The sequence below is a fragment of the Pygocentrus nattereri genome, chromosome 5 (genome assembly GCF_015220715.1).
Source record: "Pygocentrus nattereri isolate fPygNat1 chromosome 5, fPygNat1.pri, whole genome shotgun sequence".
Taxonomy (NCBI): domain Eukaryota; kingdom Metazoa; phylum Chordata; class Actinopteri; order Characiformes; family Serrasalmidae; genus Pygocentrus; species Pygocentrus nattereri.
The window spans coordinates 25,104,492-25,123,090 of record NC_051215.1 but is presented as its reverse complement, the minus strand read 5'-3'; the positions used below and the strand labels follow the sequence as shown (position 1 = coordinate 25,123,090).

The window sequence follows — 18,599 nt, the reverse complement described above, 5'->3', positions numbered from 1 at the left end:
TTGAGACACACCCAACGTTTACCCACCACATCAAATCATGAAAGAAACTATCTTTCTTAAATCATATACCGTGTATATTTTCTTTGATTCATATCAAAGAATCATCAACATCAGCACATCAGCAGCTCTACTTCCTCAGGAGGCTGAGACGAGCTGGACTCGGGAGGGCAGTCCTCACCTCCTTCTATAGATGTGTGGTGGAGAGCGTCGTGTGCTCCAGCATCAACGTGTGGCATGGAAGCTGCTCTGCTGCAGATAGGAAAGCTCTGCAGAGGGTGGTGAAGGCTGCACAGAGGATTGTTGGAGTCAGCCTCCCCAGCACCACAGACATTTACACCTCCAGATGCAGGAAAAGGGCTACCTGCATCGGGAAGGATCCCACCCACCCAGCACACGCACTTTTTGTCCCGCTCCCCTCAGGCAGGAGGCTGCGGAGCATCAAGTGCAAAACAACCAGTCTCAGAAACAGCTTCATACCAGAAGCTGTAAGGCTCTTAAATTCCAACTAAACACACTGCACTGACACTTACAAGAACAATTACTGTTACAAACACTGTCACTTTAAACCGCACTGAGACACTTTATCTAGACACTTTATCTACTGCTCAATTCAATATGCATGCTGCTATAGCAAACTTGCACTCTGGACTTCATATTGCTGCTAACTGCCTACTTTCCTACTCTCCCTCTCTTGTGTTATTTACCTTATATTTATCTATTTTAATAACAGCTCTTGGGTGTAAACTGGACCATGAGATCTTAATTTCGTTCCACCTCATGTACCATGTGATGCGAATGACAATAAAATCTCCTTGAATCCTTGAATCCTTGAATATACCAAATATTTTAATCCAAAGGCTCTTTGAGTGCGCCCTGGGTTACACTATTGCCCCAGCTGTGACACCTGTATGTCTAACCTACTAATGACTTTCACTTTATTAATGATGAGACTGAAGAGAAAGCCTAAATTTCTCCTTTAATAACTTTGCTGACAAATTGGTCCCAGTTGCCATTAAAGCTCAGAATGGCTGTGTGTCTTAACAAAGCTGTACATACGATTAAATGAAATGCTTACATGCCTTTTACCCTCAATTTAAGTTAAATCTCAAAGCAAATCAAAGTTAAGGCAGGTACTTAATCAGTTAAATATGCTTCGGTACTCATGTCTAGCTCAATAAGCTTTTCATGATCAGATCAGTGTTGAGGAGAGAACTGATGATCTAAACTACAATCGCAGTCTTCTTGTTTCAGTTTCCCAGGGTAAGCAGTACATTATCTGCTCCAACACTTGATTGATCATCAAGCTGGTGAATCTATATGATCAGGCAGGGCTAAACTGTGCAGTACTGCAGGAATGAGCCGTGCCTGAAATCACACACTTATAAACAGTCTGCCATAGCAGTAAGATTAGTGTGTGAAACCAGAGCTGGATGCCATACAACAGTCCTGTGAAAGAGCCAGACTACCCTTCATTTATTTAAACTCCAGTAAAAACAGACTTTAACCAGAAGTCTTTCATTTTTCAGGACATATTTCCAGAAGACGAAAGTCAAAGGAAAATCAATAAAAAAACAAGTTTCCCAAACTGGAGTTCAAACAGACTGAACTTTGGAGATGTGGGGAAAAAAATCTTCAGATTTCTTTGAGAAAGTGAAAGCGAGTCTCCTAAAAAGAATGAGAAACTGTCATAAAGGTAAAGAGTGACACAGTAAATGCTGAAAAAGGTCATACTGTATTAGTTGTTGAGGTAATTTTCTGTCAAATATGTTTTTTTTCCTGACACTGAAAGAGAAAAAACTCACACTTAACATGCTCAAATCTTATATTTAAAAATATTTCATTTAAATATACATTACAAACTGTATATGTAATAGTTGGTGGGATGTTGTTTCATTTAGATAAAGCCAGTAATGACAAAAAGAAAGAAATACTACTTTAGTGTAGTTGATTTATGCCATAACAGTCATCAAATCATTTCTAGCAACATGCACATAGAAAAAAATGCCATTATAATAAGCAAGAAAACTATATCCTATACTAAACTCTATACTATGAATGATATTATTATCCCAGTTTATATATATATATATATATATATATATATATATATATATATATATATATATATATATTGCCATTTAAAGCATAACATAAATATAATAACTGTAACTGTAAAAACACTTTGTTTACATGGTTTTATGTTTTTATTGCTGTATAGAAACTTTAGCATCTTGATGTTGGTCCCCCACTTGTCAGACCAAATTTGCATCCCTAATTGAAGATCTCGAAGGGTCGTACCAAATGGGACCTTCTACATATTTGACAGCAAGCCAACGTTTTTAAATCAGTTGTGTAAATAAGTCACTTCTCCATTATTTTAATCTCCATTTTGGTGGCTGTAGTATAACATAATTTTTAAGCACATGAATAACTCACAGTGGGAGCAAACCAGGTTGAAGTATTATCTCCACACAGTGGGGTACATACATACAACGAAGCTCCCAAACGTAAACAATGAATGAACTCAATATTTCAATAATATACATTAAAAGCAGTATTTTTTGGACATTTTATGCACGGATTAATCAAGTCATCTCTACTTTATAGTCAAAAATAGACATAGCATCTTTTAATTTTACTTACACACACACACACACACACACACACACACACACACACACACACACTTATACATACACTATATTGGGACACACCTTCTAATTATTGTGTTCAGGTGTTTCAGCCTCACCCATTGCTATTAAGCACATAGCTTTGCAGTCTTGATACACAAACACTGGCAAAAGAATGGGTTGTACTGATGAGTTCAGTGACTTTAAACATGTGTGTGTATGTATATATATATATAAGGACCAACCAAATACATACACACACACACACACACACACACATACATACAGTATATATATGTGTGTGTGTGTGTGTGTGTGTGTGTGTGTGTGTGTGTGAGTTTGGTTGGCCCATTTCTTTTGGCCCATTCATCATGACATTTACATGCAATGTAAAGGACAACATATTTTGTTCTGACAGCAATATGGGTATAGTATAATGTTACCACTCTTGCCACTTTCGCCTGAATTGATGTGTAAGTTGGTTAAAATATTAAAATATTAAATCGTGCTCGAACACTTTAAAGGTTGTCAATATGTGCTGTGCCCTGCTCGTCTTTACTGAGCACAAGCCACTGTTCTAGTGCTTGGACCCCGTCATTGCCAATAGAGCGTTACTTCCTTAATGACGTACCGACGTACCGCGAACGCGGTACGTGACACAGCTCCGCTAATATCGGTTGTTGGAATAAACCGAAGCTCGAGTTTAGTCCGTTTCTGCTCGTTTTATCGACCCAATAACTGCATATTCCTTTCTGTCCGCCAGAGCTACGAGGTAAGGTGTTTATAGTCTGTCTAGCAGCTACATATAGCCAGCTAGCCCGTGTTTTGTTGTCGAAGCTTTCAGTCATTCACTGTAAAACAACGAACGAAGATAAAATCCGCTTCTTGTTCGTATTTTCTCGTTCCACCTTAAATGTTGCAACTGTAGCGTTCTCGCGCTTCGGACTTCAGGCGCCAGACTGCAACTGCTGCACCATTTAAGGTGGAACGGGAAATTCGAACAAGAAGCGGGATTAGGAAACCAACTTTGTGTTCTGTCTGTTTCTAGGACAGTATGGCAGTTGACTGGCTGGGCTTTGGCTATGCAGCTGCTGTTGTGCTTGGAGGTTTTATGGGGTATAAAAGAAAAGGTAGCGTTAGCGAGCCTCTTGTTTTAGCACTGTAATGTTGCTCTGCTTTCTTCATGCTATGTTTACATGTGGCCCGTTGAAGGGGAACTGCACTGACTTTTTAAAAATTCAGCGTATTTAAATGGTTAACATGTAAACAGAGTCATTCTGATGTCATTCTGATTCTAATTGTTCACAGCGTTGGCTGATAGGACCCAGACGTCCAGCTCTAAAAACTCCCTCACAGAAAATTATTACATGAAATAGCTCCAAAAATGCTCCCTGATGTTGTTTTATGATTGTTTTTGCGATAAAGTTATGGCTTAAATGTGTTTTACTCCATTAATGGCGGAGGGGTACATGCAAGGCGTTGTAAGGCAAAATAGTCCCCAAACAAAACTTAATTTTCCCACGTCTATGCCCATTTTACCATCATTTACATTGCATACCAAATTCATAAAGCACACACTGTTTTCACTGTTGGTTTTGAACAGTAAAAGAATGGTTGTGTTGTAGACATGGTGACCCCTGGTTCCTATCACCACCACTGTAAAGAAATCTGAGTCTCTACAATGAGCCATTTCACACCAAACCACTCTAAACACTGTTTTCATCACAAGGACTGACTTATTCAGAAATTATGAAAAAAGAGCAGTCCCTCTTTACCTTCCAGTGGCATTTTGTACTGAGATATTTGACAAAGCTTGTATTTGATGTAACGTTCAAATGCCATTTTTCCTGGACAGGAAGCTTGGCATCATTAATAGCAGGACTGTTTTTTGGAACCATATCTGCATATGGGGCCTTTAAGGTATCTACTGACCCTCATGATATATGGACCTCGCTTGGTGAGTATACAGATTGGCCCCTGTCAGTTCCTCACTTATTACAAATGAATGTGTTAATGTTTTCTGCACATTAATCTGAATCCATGCTACTTGTTTGTCTGTTTTTCTTGGCTCTAGCTGCTTCTGGTGCTCTGGCACTTGTAATGGGGTTGAGATATAAGAACTCTGGGAAACTGATGCCAGCAGGTATTATGACTGGACTAAGGTGAGGATTTGAGATCTAACATTCTACTGCTGTGTCCTTTTCACCATTACAAAAGATTTGATTAATAAAACATGGATAAATGCTAAGAGATGTTTCAGGAATAGGAAGACTATGGGATGTTATTGTGAGGGTGGAGATTTGAGTGCTTTGCATGCCCATTATGAACAGGCACAAGAGCATACATGTGTTTTAGAAAATCAGCATTCATTTGGCCAGTGGTGGCCAAACTCTTACATACAGCACTATGAGCTGTCAGTATAGCTGGTCATTTAGTTAATATGAGCAAATGTACGTCATTGGCCAGTCCTGTTTCAGACTTTTAACCCATATGTGCTCTGATTTCAGCCTCCTGATGGTTGTGCGACTGCTGATCTTCTGAAAATCGCCATGATATAAACTGCTCTTAAGATATTGTGTTACATATTGTACCAGCTCTGGATCACGTATGTACTAATCACATGTGATAGTGCCACTGTTTGAGTAAAACACTTACCTTGTACATTCCAAATAAAGCTTATTTTTTAATCTCTTTACACTTAGCATGTCCCCCAATTTTCGCCATAGCCACAGAACGTTAACCTTCTCCCAGCAAACCCAACAAGGCTACTGCTCTTATTCAAATAATATAAAAATAAATAAATAAAACAAAAGCAGTATTTTATTTTTATAAACACTGGAAATGCAAAGACATGGCAGACAATGTGAGTACACTTTAAGACTTGCAATATAATAAGATCAATATAATAAGGTCTTTTATTGCACAGTCACTTATTTCCTACTGACTGCCTACATTATGCAGTGTACTGATTATACAAAGCTATTGTAAAGATAGCTGTGATTTCAGATAAAGATGTCATTTAGTAGCTCATCTAGAATCTAACTTATTAGTACTCTCAGTATTTGTGTATTATTAGTTATTAGTTATCTGTATTAGTCATTACAGATAACCAATTTTTCTGTGTGACTTCACACCTGTAGTTAACACTCAGAGGTGCATGTAGCTGAACATATATGCAGATGCATTAAAAGACTCCTTCAGTGCCACTTGCAAAGAAAATAACTATTATTACACGATCATTTCTGTAGCAGTATTTAATCCCCCTTCCACAATCAAGCATCAGATTTGTGAATGTGCTCCACAGTTCCCTACTGTGATACTATATATAAATATGGCTCAATACCTCCCTCACAATTTTTACATGAACTTCATCAGGCACAGGCTTTCTCTGCCTGCCAGGCTGCAGAAATTTGTTGATTGTTGGAATGGCTTCCATTCTCTTTTGGAAAGCCTGAGATAAACAGGAGAAAGACATGCAAAGGTTAAGTATTTCAGTGGTTTCATGGAATATTTTTGCTCGTCTCAGATTTCACTGCAAGCTGCTCTACAGCAGCATTCCTCGTGAAACCTGAAGGCCTACTGCCTACTGCCGTGCAATTTTTTGTCTTTTTTCCTGTTCCCAACACATCAGATCCAACTAATCAGCTCCTTGACCACCCATTATGTAGTTGAAGTGGACGTGTTAAAACAGGAGAAGCACTAAAACATGCAGGGTAGTGGGCCTCCAAGAACAGGGCTGAGAAACACTTTACAGTAAAAGTGTGTTCTACATGTTTCCACACACACAGCTCACCTGGATGTTGGGGAAGGATGACAGTATTGTGGGCAACTCCTCTTCCAGCATCAGACAAGCTTCAAAGAAATTGACATCCGCACAGCTCAGCTGGTTACCCACGAGGAACTGAGAAGTACCGAGAGTCTGAAGGAGATACAGCACACAGATTTAAAGTAGGAGATAAATACAAGGCTTAGAGGGGCATTGCACAGATTTGCCAAAATTTCTGCATAATTAAGGCCCAAACCCATTTCTTATTTCTACCACCTCTCGAGTGTCACGTTATGCATTGGAAAACAGTTACAAGTTGTAGTGGTTGAAATCTTTCCCTGTGAAATGGGACCCCCAAATAAAAAAGACCATTACTTCATAACAGGCTACTAGCGCTGCTCTGTAGGTGATCCTGCCAGCCTGCAGTGATAGCAGAGGGTGAAGTTGAGCAACTTCACTGATGGGCTTTAGTTACACTGAAGCCAGTTCTTCAAAGAGGGTGGATGTGTTTTTATTTATTAACACTTACTCCTAATTCTTCAGTGATCTGAAACTGAAATTTGCCAGCTTATCGTTCAATTTTTTCTGTTCCTTAAATGGAGCAGCAGTACCATAATCCACTGAAATGGCGTTAAATGAATATAATACAGTGGTGGAAAATTCTCATGTTTGTGGATTTCTTTGGTCGTTTGTGTATCTGTTTTTCTTTTTTTTCTCATAACACGTTTGGAGTGAGCATCTGAAAATCCTCCATTTGGAGGGCCATGTAGCCCTAGCACTTCACCCTACCCCTCTTTCTCAACAACTGGGACACCCTAACCATAGGCGTGAGCGAGCAAAATAAGGGCAAAGTGGTAGGGGCAAGGGGTGAAATGGGATTGGGCCTAAATGTCTAAGTCACGCAGTGGCTGCAGATTTGTTGGCTGCACATCTGTGATGAGAATCTCCCGTTCCACCACATCCCAAAGGTGCTCTACTGGATTGAGATCTGGTGACTGTGGAGGCCATTGGAGAACAGAAACTGCAGTACTGAGGTACATACACTATTCACAAAAAGTTAGGGATATTTGGCTTTCGGGTGAAATTTATGGCAAACGTAAAAAGTTCACACTACAGTGATATTATATCATGAAAGTAGGGCATTCCTGCCCACACTAACACCACCACCACCTTGCCGTTAAGCTCTTTGTTAGAGAACAGCAAGTTGTGTAAGAAGTACTGAAACACTGAACAGTTGGACATGTGCATTCAACAGTTTAGAGAAGGTCACATTAAGTTCACCTGTAAAGGTTAGAGTGCCTTTTAGGTTCATCCTGAAATTTCACCTGAAAGCCAAATATCCCTGACTTTTTGTGAGTAGTGTACAAACAGCGTGTACAACAGAATTGAACAGCAAATGGAAATGGAAAGGTCACATATTTATAAAATATGCATATCTCCAAGGGCATATGTGCCCTGACTGCAGCAGGGGAAAGTGTGAGAGGCTCTTATTCAGAAGGATTACAGTATGTAGTGGTTATGTGCATTACCATGTGTGTAATGAAGTGCATGTGCAGCAGTTGAAAGCAGTGAGAAGGGTCCTTCTTTAGGAGGATCAAGAGCTGCTGACGTTATAGATTCATACTCACATGACCCTCTCTTTAAGTTCCTTGCCATAGAGGTTATATTTCCCTGCTATGTAATTCCTGATGGCCTTTGACTGCACCAGCTTCATTCCGTCCATTTCAACCATTGGAACCTGGTGAAACAGCAGAGCTCCATCTGGAGGTCAGATAAGAAATACTTTTAGGGTCATGAAGCTTGTAGGTGGGACTATTTGGAGTTTAAGCCAAGAAAAGCAGAACCTACCGTTCACCAGTTTTTCATATTGGGCCCTTGTGGTCAAAAACACCTCTTCGAACTGTGAATGCAGTACAAAATACATGAATATCTACAGTTTCTGTCTGTAGCTCGCTTTAAAAAAGCGCTCGGCCTGTTACAAACCTCAACACCAGCAACGGCCAGCAGCCACCTAATGGACTCCATTTTCCCTCGTCCGTCGAAGTAATACAGCACGACCTTTCCTGACATGTTTATTCAGAAATAAATGCTTTATCGATAGAAACAATGTGCGAGCACTGCACCAGCACGACCACCCAGCCGAGAACAGACTCAGAATTTTAACCAGGCGTGCAAGAACTTTATATAAAAGCCAACGCAGCGTTTTAACCAATGAGGAGCTCCGCTCTGCGCATATTAATACACGTGTAGCCAAAGGCTGAGCGGTGATTTTATATGTGGATTTTATGAACCAGTAAAGTAAAATAAAGGAAATAGTCTCCGTTTCACAGCTAAAGTCCTGCTGGAATAGCCTTACTGCTGGCCTTAACTGGAAAAACGATTGGACTTTGAAATATGCCCTCAAAATACTTACCTGTCAATAAAATGATAGTACATAAACTGCTATTTTTTGTCATTTAATTCACTTATTTTGGTATTGCCCTCACTCTTAAGCATTTGGAAAGTTATGTGTTCCTTTACTACACAGAAAATCAATGTTAATTATTCAATCAATCAACCTATTTAATTCTGGAGAACATTGAGGGAGACCCTCATTTACAATATTGCCGAGTAGATACAGAGCAAGGGGTTGATAATGTGTAAAAACATATCGAATAATAAAAGTAAATCTTCTAAGCCACTTCTCCTTCTGGGTCGCGGGGGGTGCTGGAGCCTATCCCAGCTGTAATTGGAGTGAAAGGCAGGACACACCCTGGACAGGTCGCCAGTCCATCGCAGGGCTTATAAAATACATAAAAATACAGTAAAAAATAAAGAATAATTATAACATGTCTAAAATGTAAAGGTTAATAAACTCAGATGAAATCAAAAAATAATAAGATAAACGAAGGAAGCTAAACAATACCTGAAAACAATAAGAGAGCTGTCAAAACACTGAAATTATATCTTTTGATATTTTTGTATGACGTGTCGGTTCTATTTGAAGCTTCCTATCATGTTTCATTCTCTGCACTTAATAAAAATAAGATGCATGAAATATAAAGGTTGCAGTAGATGAAACGATGCATCACGATGGACAGCAATATATGGTGATCTAAATGACATTTCAAAGTTTGCCGTTATCTAGAAGTTCTGGCTTTAATACTCTAACCAGAGGTCCTTTATCAAAGTGCAGGAAGCTCATGCTGTGTGAATAACATGGAACTGTACTTTCCTGCACACAAACATGGTCCAGCAGTGTTTAATGTGTGCCGTTATCAGTGCTGCAGGCCAGAATAGAGCTGAGTCACTGCTCTAACAGCAACAGGAGGCTAACTGCAGGTTGTGAAATGTGCTGTTACATAAAGAGGCTGCCCTGTGAATGGAGCCAAACCAAGTTTCATGACCAAACCAGAGAAAAATGCATGAAGCAGAGAGCCACAATGTCAAGATATTTCCATTTCTCCCATACATGCATTTCATACGCTCGACAGTGTATGTACTAAAATATCAGTCCTCCTATTATATACACTGTAAGTTGGGTTTTCTTTGTCAGTGCGCTGTTAATTTTATTTATCTGTTTATTTTTACATTTTTCTGTGCAAAATAAAGGTCAACAGCTATTTTTACTCTTCATTAAAACAGACTGTACAAAAGCCCAGGTTCCTTTAAAAAACAAAAACATTTAACTTTTTTAACTTTCTACATTGGTGTAGAAAATATTTTGCTAAGAAAATGAGATTATTTAGAGAAAATACATCGCTAGGAACACATTTCAACATATGTGACTCGCGCAAGGCCCGTCACCACATCCTCGTCCAGCTCTGCTCCCGAAGCCCCGTGCTCGGTGGAAGAGGACAGATTCCTACAGACGAGCGTCACTGGTATAGAAGCCGTGCACGACCATGCTAGAACCCCCAAACAAGCTCTCAAGGCCCATTTGTAGGAGAAACGTAGGGAAGTCGAGCTCGAAGACTTTTCAGGCACATCCAAATGAGGCACTGCACGTGGCAGTCTGCCGTTATTTTTCACATTAAACAATAAAAGGTTTTATTGTTTGTACATTCATGACACAACGTTACTACAAATCCAATCACGTTTACACAGATGTGAAGGAGAGTGAAAATCTTTGGTGCATAGTTCTCTAGTATGAATACAAAAATATATTATAGTACAGATGTTAAAATGGTTATTCAGATTATTCAAGATATGCATGGAAGTTGTACAAGATGTCAATCTCTATGTGCAGGTATAGACTTGCTAGTTACAGTAAGACTTGAGGTCACAGAATGATCAGAGTGAGTCTGTTTGAGGTGTGGATGAGGTGTTGGATTGTCCATGGAGATCATCATCATGATGACTCAGAGGTGTAGTGACAGGCCCGTTGACCGATACGCCAGCTTTACTGGATGTTCAGCAGCCTGATGACCCGGGGAAAAAAGTGTCTCAGAACCAGCTAATAACATTGGGCCTCATTCACCAACCACTCTTAAGAAGACATTTCTCTTTAAAGCCCACTTACAGTTTTTATGAAGATTCTGACATTCACCAGTATTTCTTGTTCAGGATTTGTTCTTGTCTTTAGTAAAGATAGTGGTTCTATATAGAACCATGAACTCTCGAAGAACCATTTGTGTGCTCAAAGGGTTTCTGCTTGACATTGTAACCACAGAAAAGTTGTTGTTTTTCTTTTTAAGAAAAGCTTCATTTACAACTGATGATCGTTTATAGCCTCATTACTCACTCTAATAAAGCCATGTCATTTAAACTTTGTATTTACACTGCGAGTCCAGAAAGAAAAGAAAACCATAAAGCATTTCCATTACACAGCAATGTCTAATGAAGAGATCTGTTTTTTAAAGCAGCACTTTGGTGGTTTTGGTGCTCATAGCTATGTTAGCGTCAAGCTAGTTGGCTCAGCTCAGCGCTATATGGGACTTTTCTGTCAGCTGTAGTTTAAATATGGACATTTTTAGCTTGTTGCAGGCATGTGAACAACATTCTTACTTTGTCTCACTTTTTAGGAAACTTGAGCTTGAAATCTTTATTGTAGCTAAAGCTTTCTGCTACCTCTCCATCCTGCTAGTAAGGGCAGAATACAACCAGTCATAATGTGTAAACTAGCTAAAGCGAGTCTGTTAGAAGCAAACGGTGATGTTCAACTGGCACTTCATCATCTGGTTGGATTTTATGTGCTCACATTTCAGCTCTAACATCTGGGCACTTGCTCTTATTCAAAAAGAACACAAGCAAACAGTTTCTAGAAATATTTTTATTACTGGAAATGCAAAGATATTTCAGACATATCAAGACTTGCAGTTAATGTAATAAACACTGTTATTGCACAGTCACTCATTCCCAATCATTCTCAATCATATTTGACTACATTATGCAGTGAAATGATTAAACACAGCTATTGTAAAGATATTCCTGAATCTGGCTTGCTGGGTTGACAGTGTACATGAAGCCATTCAGTAACTCATCTGGAATTAAGATAAGAGATAAGATAATCCTTTATTAGTCCCACAGCGGGGAAATTCACAAGTGGGGAAATTTAACTCCTTAGTACTCACAGTATGTGCATTTTCAGTTTATGTCAATGTACTATTCATCTTCAAAGCATTATAGGTAACCAGTGCTTCTGTGTGACTTGACACTGAAACTCAGAACTGCCTGTAGCTGAACGTATAAACAGATGCATTAAATTCTTTCAGTGTTACACGCAAAGAAAATTATTATTACTATAAGATCATTTCTGTAGCCACACTTAATCCTGCTTTTACATAAGGCACCACCAGGCATCTACGTGCTTTACTGTTTTGTGAATGTGCTCAACTGTTTCCTACTTAAACAAATGGCTCAGAACTTCCTTCGCAGTTTTCCTAAGGGCGTCATCAGGTAAGGGCTTTCTCTGGCTGCCAGGCTGCAGAAATTTGCTGATTGCTGGAATGGCTTTCATTCTCTTTTGGAATGCCTAAAACAGAAAACGGGAGAAAGACGTGCAAAGGTGAAGTATTTCAATGGATTCATGAAACACTTTGGCCAGGCCTTCGTTCAACAGACAAAGGTCAAAGACTGACTTCTGAAACCTATGAAGAAGAGGCGTCTGCTCGTATCTGCAAATGGCTCAGATTTTTGTTCCAATCATGCAGGAACACAACTGATTCTACTGGTCACAGCTTCCAAACAATTGGTCAGGTGTGCGCCTACTTGTTTGTAGATAAGACTTGACACTGCTGTTCAAAGGGGCCATTTGGGGTGCCATCACTTAAATTTATAAGATATTTTGCTGTATATTTTAGTTAGAACACTAATACATTTTAGCCACCCAGAAGGAATTAGAGCCTCTTTCATAACAACTGCCTTTGTGAGAGTTTAGTCTCAGACTTCACTGTAAGCTGCTCTACAGTAAAGGTGTGTTCTACATGTGTTTTTATACACAGCTCACCTGAATGTTGGGGAAGGATGACAGTATTGTGGGGAACACCTCTTCCAGCATCAGAGAGGCTTCAAAGAAGTTGACATCAGCACAGCTCAGCTGGTTACCCACGAGGAACTGAGAAGCACCGAGAGCCTGAAAGAGATACAGCAAACACAGTTAAGTTGGAGATACAAGACTTGGAAGAGAATTGCACTCATTTTCCACAGTCTTGGCATCAGTAAATGTCTACGATGTACTAAGTCATTCAAAGTAGTTTCATGTGATTCACGGTTGTGAGGTAAGTTCAGGGCATTGAAGCAACTTTACAATTTAATTTCAGATTTAACACCATTTACAATTATCAATGTTGCTTATGAAAACCCAGCTGCACCAACAAAGATTACATTAAACAAAGTTTTTGTTAATCTAGGTTTTATGTTAAATCAAGTTGCTTTGCACCACTTAATTTTTAAACATGAATGAACAAATTGTTATTTAAAGCCTTAATCTGCAATTAAAAACTTGACCAGAATTTAATTTTGATGTCCTCCATGATATATTTGGCAATATAAATAAAGGACTTGTACTTACTGACTATGCTCATTTTGTCTTGTCTTTTACTGTCTTTTGTCTTTGCACTATTTGCTATTTATCTTTTATTACTGCACTGGAGAGGTAGCCCGATAGTGTTTCGTTATACTGTACTACCCTGTATTGTATAATGACAAAGTTGAATTGAATTGAAATAAATAACAACAGCGTTACTCTCCAAACTAATCACTGTATTTTCAATGAAAATCACACTGGGCCACCTCAGAAACAGCTCTCACAGGCAAAGATTGAATTGAAACATTTATACAGTTTGTTATTAGACTCTGAGCTGTTTGGCCAGGACTGAGAGGACTGCTTAAATTACTGTGCCAACATAGAAGAAGCAGATGCAGGAAATATGGTGCTTCAGGCAAGTGCTATTTAAAGTACACTGCTCAAAAAAATAAAGGGAACACTCAAATAACACATCCTAGATCTGAATGAATGAAATATTCTCACTGAATACTTTGTTCTGTACAAAGCTGAATGTGCTGACAACAAAATCACAAAAATCATCAATGGAAATCAAATTTATTAACCAATGGAGGCCTGGATTTGGAGTCACACACAAAATTAAAGTGGAAAAACACACTACAGGCTGATCCCACTTTGATGTAATGTCCTTAAAACAAGTCAAAATGAGGCTCAGTGTTGTGTGTGGCCTCCATGTGCCTGTATGACCTCCCTACAACACCTGGGCATGCTCCTGATGAGGTGGCGGATGGTCTCCTGAGGGATCTCCTCCCAGACCTGGACTAAAGCATCTGCCAACTCCTGGACAGTCTGTGGTGCAACGTGGCGTTGGTGGATGGAGCGAGACATGATGTCCCAGATGTGCTCAATCGTATTCAGGTCTGGGGAACGGGCGGGCCAGTCCATAGCTTCAATGCCTTCATCTTGCAGGAACTGCTGACACACTCCAGCCACATGAGGTCTAGCATTGTCCTGCATTAGGAGGAACCCAGGGCCAACCGCACCAGCATATGATCTCACAAGGGGTCTGAGGATCTCATCTCTGTACCTAATGGCAGTCAGGCTACCTCTGGTGAGCACATGGAGGGCTGTGCGCCCTCCAAAGAAATGCCACCCCACACCATTACTGACCAACTGCCAAACCGGTCATGCTGAAGGATGTGAACCTGCTTTCATCTGTGAAGAGCACAGGGTGCCAGTGGCGAATTTGCCAATCCTGGTGTTCTCTGGCAAATGCCAAGCGTCCTGCACGGTGTTGGGCTGTGAGCACAACCCCCATCTGTGGACGTCGGGCCCTCATACCATCCTCATGGAGTCAGTTTCTAACCGTTTGTGCAGACACATGCACATTTGTGGCCTGCTGGAGGTCATTTTGCAGGGCTCTGTCAGTGCTCCTCCTTTTCCTCCTTGCACAAAGGTGGAGGTAGTGGTCCTGCTGCTGGGTTGTTGCCCTCCTACGGCCTCCTCCACATCTCCTGGTGTACTGGCCTATCTCCTGGTAGCGCCTCCAGGCTCTGGACACTACGCTGACAGACACAGCAAACCTTCTTGCCACAGCTCGCATTGATGTGCCATCCTGGATGAGCTGCACTACCTGAGCCACTTGTGTGGGTTGTAGAGTCTGTCTCATGCTACCACGAGTGTGAAAGCACCACCAACATTCAAAAGTGACCAAAACATCAGCCAGAAAGCATCGGCACTGAGAAGTGGTCTGTGGTCCCCACCTGCAGAACCACTCCTTTATTGAGTGTGTCTTGCTAAATGCCAATAATTTCCACCTGTTGTCTATTCCATTTGCACAACAGCTGTGAAATTGATTGGAATCAGTGTTGCTTCCTAAGTGGACAGTTTGATTTCACAGAAGTTTGATTTACTTGGAGTTATATTGTGTTGTTTAAGTGTTCCCTTTATTTTTTTGAGCAGTGTATATTAAAACTGCAGCAGAGGAGACCCATTGCCCAGTGCTGACTGAAGAGCCGAGAAGCAAAGTAGTCACACAAAGCCCCCCAATCAGCCCCCAGTCCAACACAGAATACCACATGCAACATGTGCATGCTGTAATAATGTCCATTGTCCTAGCAAACACGCACAATGCAGACATTTGCTCACGTCCACACGCATCTGCAGTCGTCCTTTGGGGCTGCATTCTCCTCCCCAGGATGCTGGAGCAGAGAGAATGAACACCGAGTCATCCTCCCCAGCGCGGTGGATTTCTTTGCAGTTTGGCCATTTCTGGCCTCCTCATCAGCAGGTTCTCATGGCTGGCTGCTGTCCTCCAGCTGGGCTCCGCCATCGAGCCTCGTCACACTGTCTCGACCGCTGTACTCCATTGCTTGTCTTCATCGCACTGCTCCTCTCTTGCAGTCCTTGGCTGGGCTCAGTCTTGTCAAGTCAATTCAAAGTCTATTTTTATAGCGCTTTTTGCAACAGGCGTTGTCAAATAACAGCTGTACAGAAAAGTAGATCACCAATCACTACACACCTCTGCTTGACCGTAGACACACAAATACCCCCCAATCAGCCCCACAGTCCAACACAGAATACCACACGCAACATGTTCATGCTGTAATAATGTCCATAACGGCAAACATATACACATTAAAATCTCACTTACTACACTTGCAGTCTGCATGGCCACACTTCCTGTGCATCTACAGCTGAATGCAACAGTAGCAGGCCACTACATTATGTACAAAACAAATGTTTGCTGTCTTATATTATAAGTTGCAATTTTATGGTAAAAGCTTGGTATTTACTTAAGTCTTAGGTCTAACACAGAGTATTCTTTGAGTAGTCTTTTAGCTAGTTTACTCTGCCAAGCTGTTCATCCTAGATCAACTAGTTAAACAAAATTGCGCTCTTACCTGGAGTGTATTCAGTCTTCAGCTGTTTACTTCATCTACAGGCAGTTTGTAACTATAAAACCATTGTGCATTAATGAGATCCCACTGCCTTGGTTATTTCCTACTATTTCTGTGATGTGCACAACAGGTACTAGAGTGTTAATAGCGCTCCCCCCTTGTGGGAAGAATCATTTCCACAAGTAGGAGAGTTACAAGAAGTCCTTATTAAGTTTTTTTATGTTTTATAATGCCTGGGGTGTTAGTTTTTCTCAGAAAGAAAGATTTTATGTTCTGCAAAGAACAAACATTTTTAAACGTATTTAAACCACCAACATTTCAACCACTAAAATCTGAAGTTTAAATTTAATCTCTGAAGAAGTTTAAATCTGAGTTTAGTGTAACAGTGCAACAGAATTAAATTAAAACGACGTTTTCTGTAAAAGTAATCCAGGATTAAAAGGATGGTTTAAATGTAATCCTGATTATTTTTAAACTAGGTTTAAAGTTTTATGCAACATGATTAATAGATGATGCCTGATTTAATCCAAGTTTAAGCTTAATTCTTGCTGGTGCCACCCACCCTAACTCTGTAGGTTTCCCTACAATGAACCACTTCATATCAGTGTCTTTGTTTACTTCTCAACCACTGAACTATGCAGAATTTTTTTTACAAATTGGTGATTTTCCCCTTTTATTCTCATTCAGACCCGCAGTAGAAAAGGGTTCATAGTGAGGAGCTGCACACCTTTTCAAACGCCGGAAGAGTGCGGACTTTGGCTTTGACCTGCACTTTTTCCAGTTCATCCTTTTTATTGTCTGGTGATGTAAAGAGCACCATCGAGATCATGTCCATGATGTCTCGAGCAGCCTCAGCGTACATATCAATCCTGGAAAGAAAGGAAAAAGGGACATTACTGATCTGCATGGATTCAAGCAGGCCTGCTAATGATTCCCTTATAAATTCATCATTTCATACTCACATGACCCTCTCTTTAGGGTCCTTGCCATAGAGGTTATATTTCCCTGCTATGTAATTCATGATGGCCTTTGACTGCACCAGCTTCATTCCGTCCATTTCAACCATTGGAACCTGGTGAAACAGCAGAGCTCCATCTGGAGGTCAGATAAGAAATACTTTTAGGGTGACGAAGCTTGTAGGTGGGACTGTTATGTTATGGAGTCAAATTAGGGTCTTTAATGGTGACGAGAAAAAAAATATAGCTGTGGTCCAGTTGGGCGACCGTCTGCCATGATACCAGTAAACCGAATTGCCGCGCTGTGTGACGGTGGCTCCAACTGATGACGCGGAACGTTCACGACACGCCTTTCGCTCTTGGCCACGCCTCTTTCCCCGCCCCCACACAGAGGGTAAAACCGGAGCAAAGAAAAGCGAGAAGCGCAAAAAAAAAATGAGGAACGTAAAACGCGAGACGCAAAGAAAAGAAAGAAACGCAAAAGGGAGAAAGTATTGCAAAAAAAAAAGCAGCAACATAAAATGTGAAACGCAAATAAAATAAAGAAACGCAAAAGAGGGAAAGTATTGCAAAAACAAAATAGGAATGTAAAATGCAAAATGCTAATCTTATATTTGCGATATATTTTTTTTCTCGTCACCATTAAAGACCCTAATTTGACTCCATATTATGTAAGCCTGTATGAAGTTTAACCCAAGAAAGTTTGACTGTAATAAATATTTCACATTTCCAAAGCAGAACCTACCGTTCACCAGTTTTTCATATTGGGCCCTTGTGGTCAAAAACACCTCTTCGAACTGTGAATGCAGTACAAAATGCATGAATATCTACAGTTTCTGTCTGTAGCTCGCTTTAAAAAAGCGCTCAACCTGTTACAAACCTCAACACCAGCAACGGCCAGCAGCCACCTAATGGACTCCATTTTCCCTCGTCCGTCGAAGTAATACAGCACGACCTTTCCTGACATGTTTATTCAGAAATAAATGCTTTATCGATAGAAACAACGTGCGAGCACTGCACCAGCACGACCACCCAGCCGAGAACAGACTCAGAATTTTAACCAGACTTGCAGAAGGTTTACATAAACACCAACGCTGTGTTTTACCCAATGGGAAGCTTTGCTTAATGAATATTAATATAATCGTAGCCAATGGCTGCGCAACTAACCGTGCAAGCGATTTTCTGTGCAGAACCACAGCAGTAAACCGTAAAATAAAAGGTTCGCATGTGATGCAATGCTGCGTCGTGCTGGCTCATATGTTATGAAGGTCAGGCTAGGACGACGAACTCTGAGAAGTCAAAGCTGATCTGTGTCACGACCGGGCAGGGAGGAAACAGGCGCGCATAGATGGCGGAGGGTTTACTAAGAGGGGCGAACCCAGAAGAGTAGTCAAACACAGTCCAGGATCTTAAACAAATAAA

General features: G+C 40.5%; 3 protein-coding genes across 3 annotated transcripts; 1 reads left to right on the top strand and 2 right to left on the bottom strand.

Moving 5' to 3' along the window:
* Nucleotides 1-3,240: 3,240 nt before the first annotated feature.
* On the top strand, nucleotides 3,241-5,327 carry zgc:163080 (uncharacterized protein LOC799515 homolog). The gene is made up of 5 exons (XM_017694097.2): nucleotides 3,241-3,402; nucleotides 3,679-3,760; nucleotides 4,486-4,587; nucleotides 4,705-4,792; nucleotides 5,138-5,327. The coding sequence occupies exons 1-5, from the start codon at nucleotides 3,253-3,255 to the stop codon at nucleotides 5,169-5,171; spliced, it is 456 nt and encodes a 151-aa protein (XP_017549586.1). The 5' UTR covers nucleotides 3,241-3,252; the 3' UTR covers nucleotides 5,172-5,327.
* Nucleotides 5,328-6,494: 1,167 nt separating this feature from the next.
* On the bottom strand, nucleotides 6,495-8,526 carry LOC108425446 (glutathione S-transferase 3-like). The gene is made up of 4 exons (XM_017694098.2): nucleotides 8,380-8,526; nucleotides 8,245-8,296; nucleotides 8,025-8,157; nucleotides 6,495-6,549 (listed from the first exon to the last, which is right to left on the bottom strand). The coding sequence occupies exons 1-4, from the start codon at nucleotides 8,464-8,466 to the stop codon at nucleotides 6,510-6,512; spliced, it is 312 nt and encodes a 103-aa protein (XP_017549587.1). The 5' UTR covers nucleotides 8,467-8,526; the 3' UTR covers nucleotides 6,495-6,509.
* Nucleotides 8,527-11,629: 3,103 nt separating this feature from the next.
* LOC108425447 (glutathione S-transferase 3-like) lies at nucleotides 11,630-18,144 on the bottom strand. The gene is made up of 6 exons (XM_017694099.2): nucleotides 18,058-18,144; nucleotides 17,923-17,974; nucleotides 17,184-17,316; nucleotides 16,949-17,090; nucleotides 12,824-12,949; nucleotides 11,630-12,349 (listed from the first exon to the last, which is right to left on the bottom strand). The coding sequence occupies exons 1-6, from the start codon at nucleotides 18,142-18,144 to the stop codon at nucleotides 12,218-12,220; spliced, it is 672 nt and encodes a 223-aa protein (XP_017549588.1). The 3' UTR covers nucleotides 11,630-12,217.
* Nucleotides 18,145-18,599: the final 455 nt, after the last annotated feature.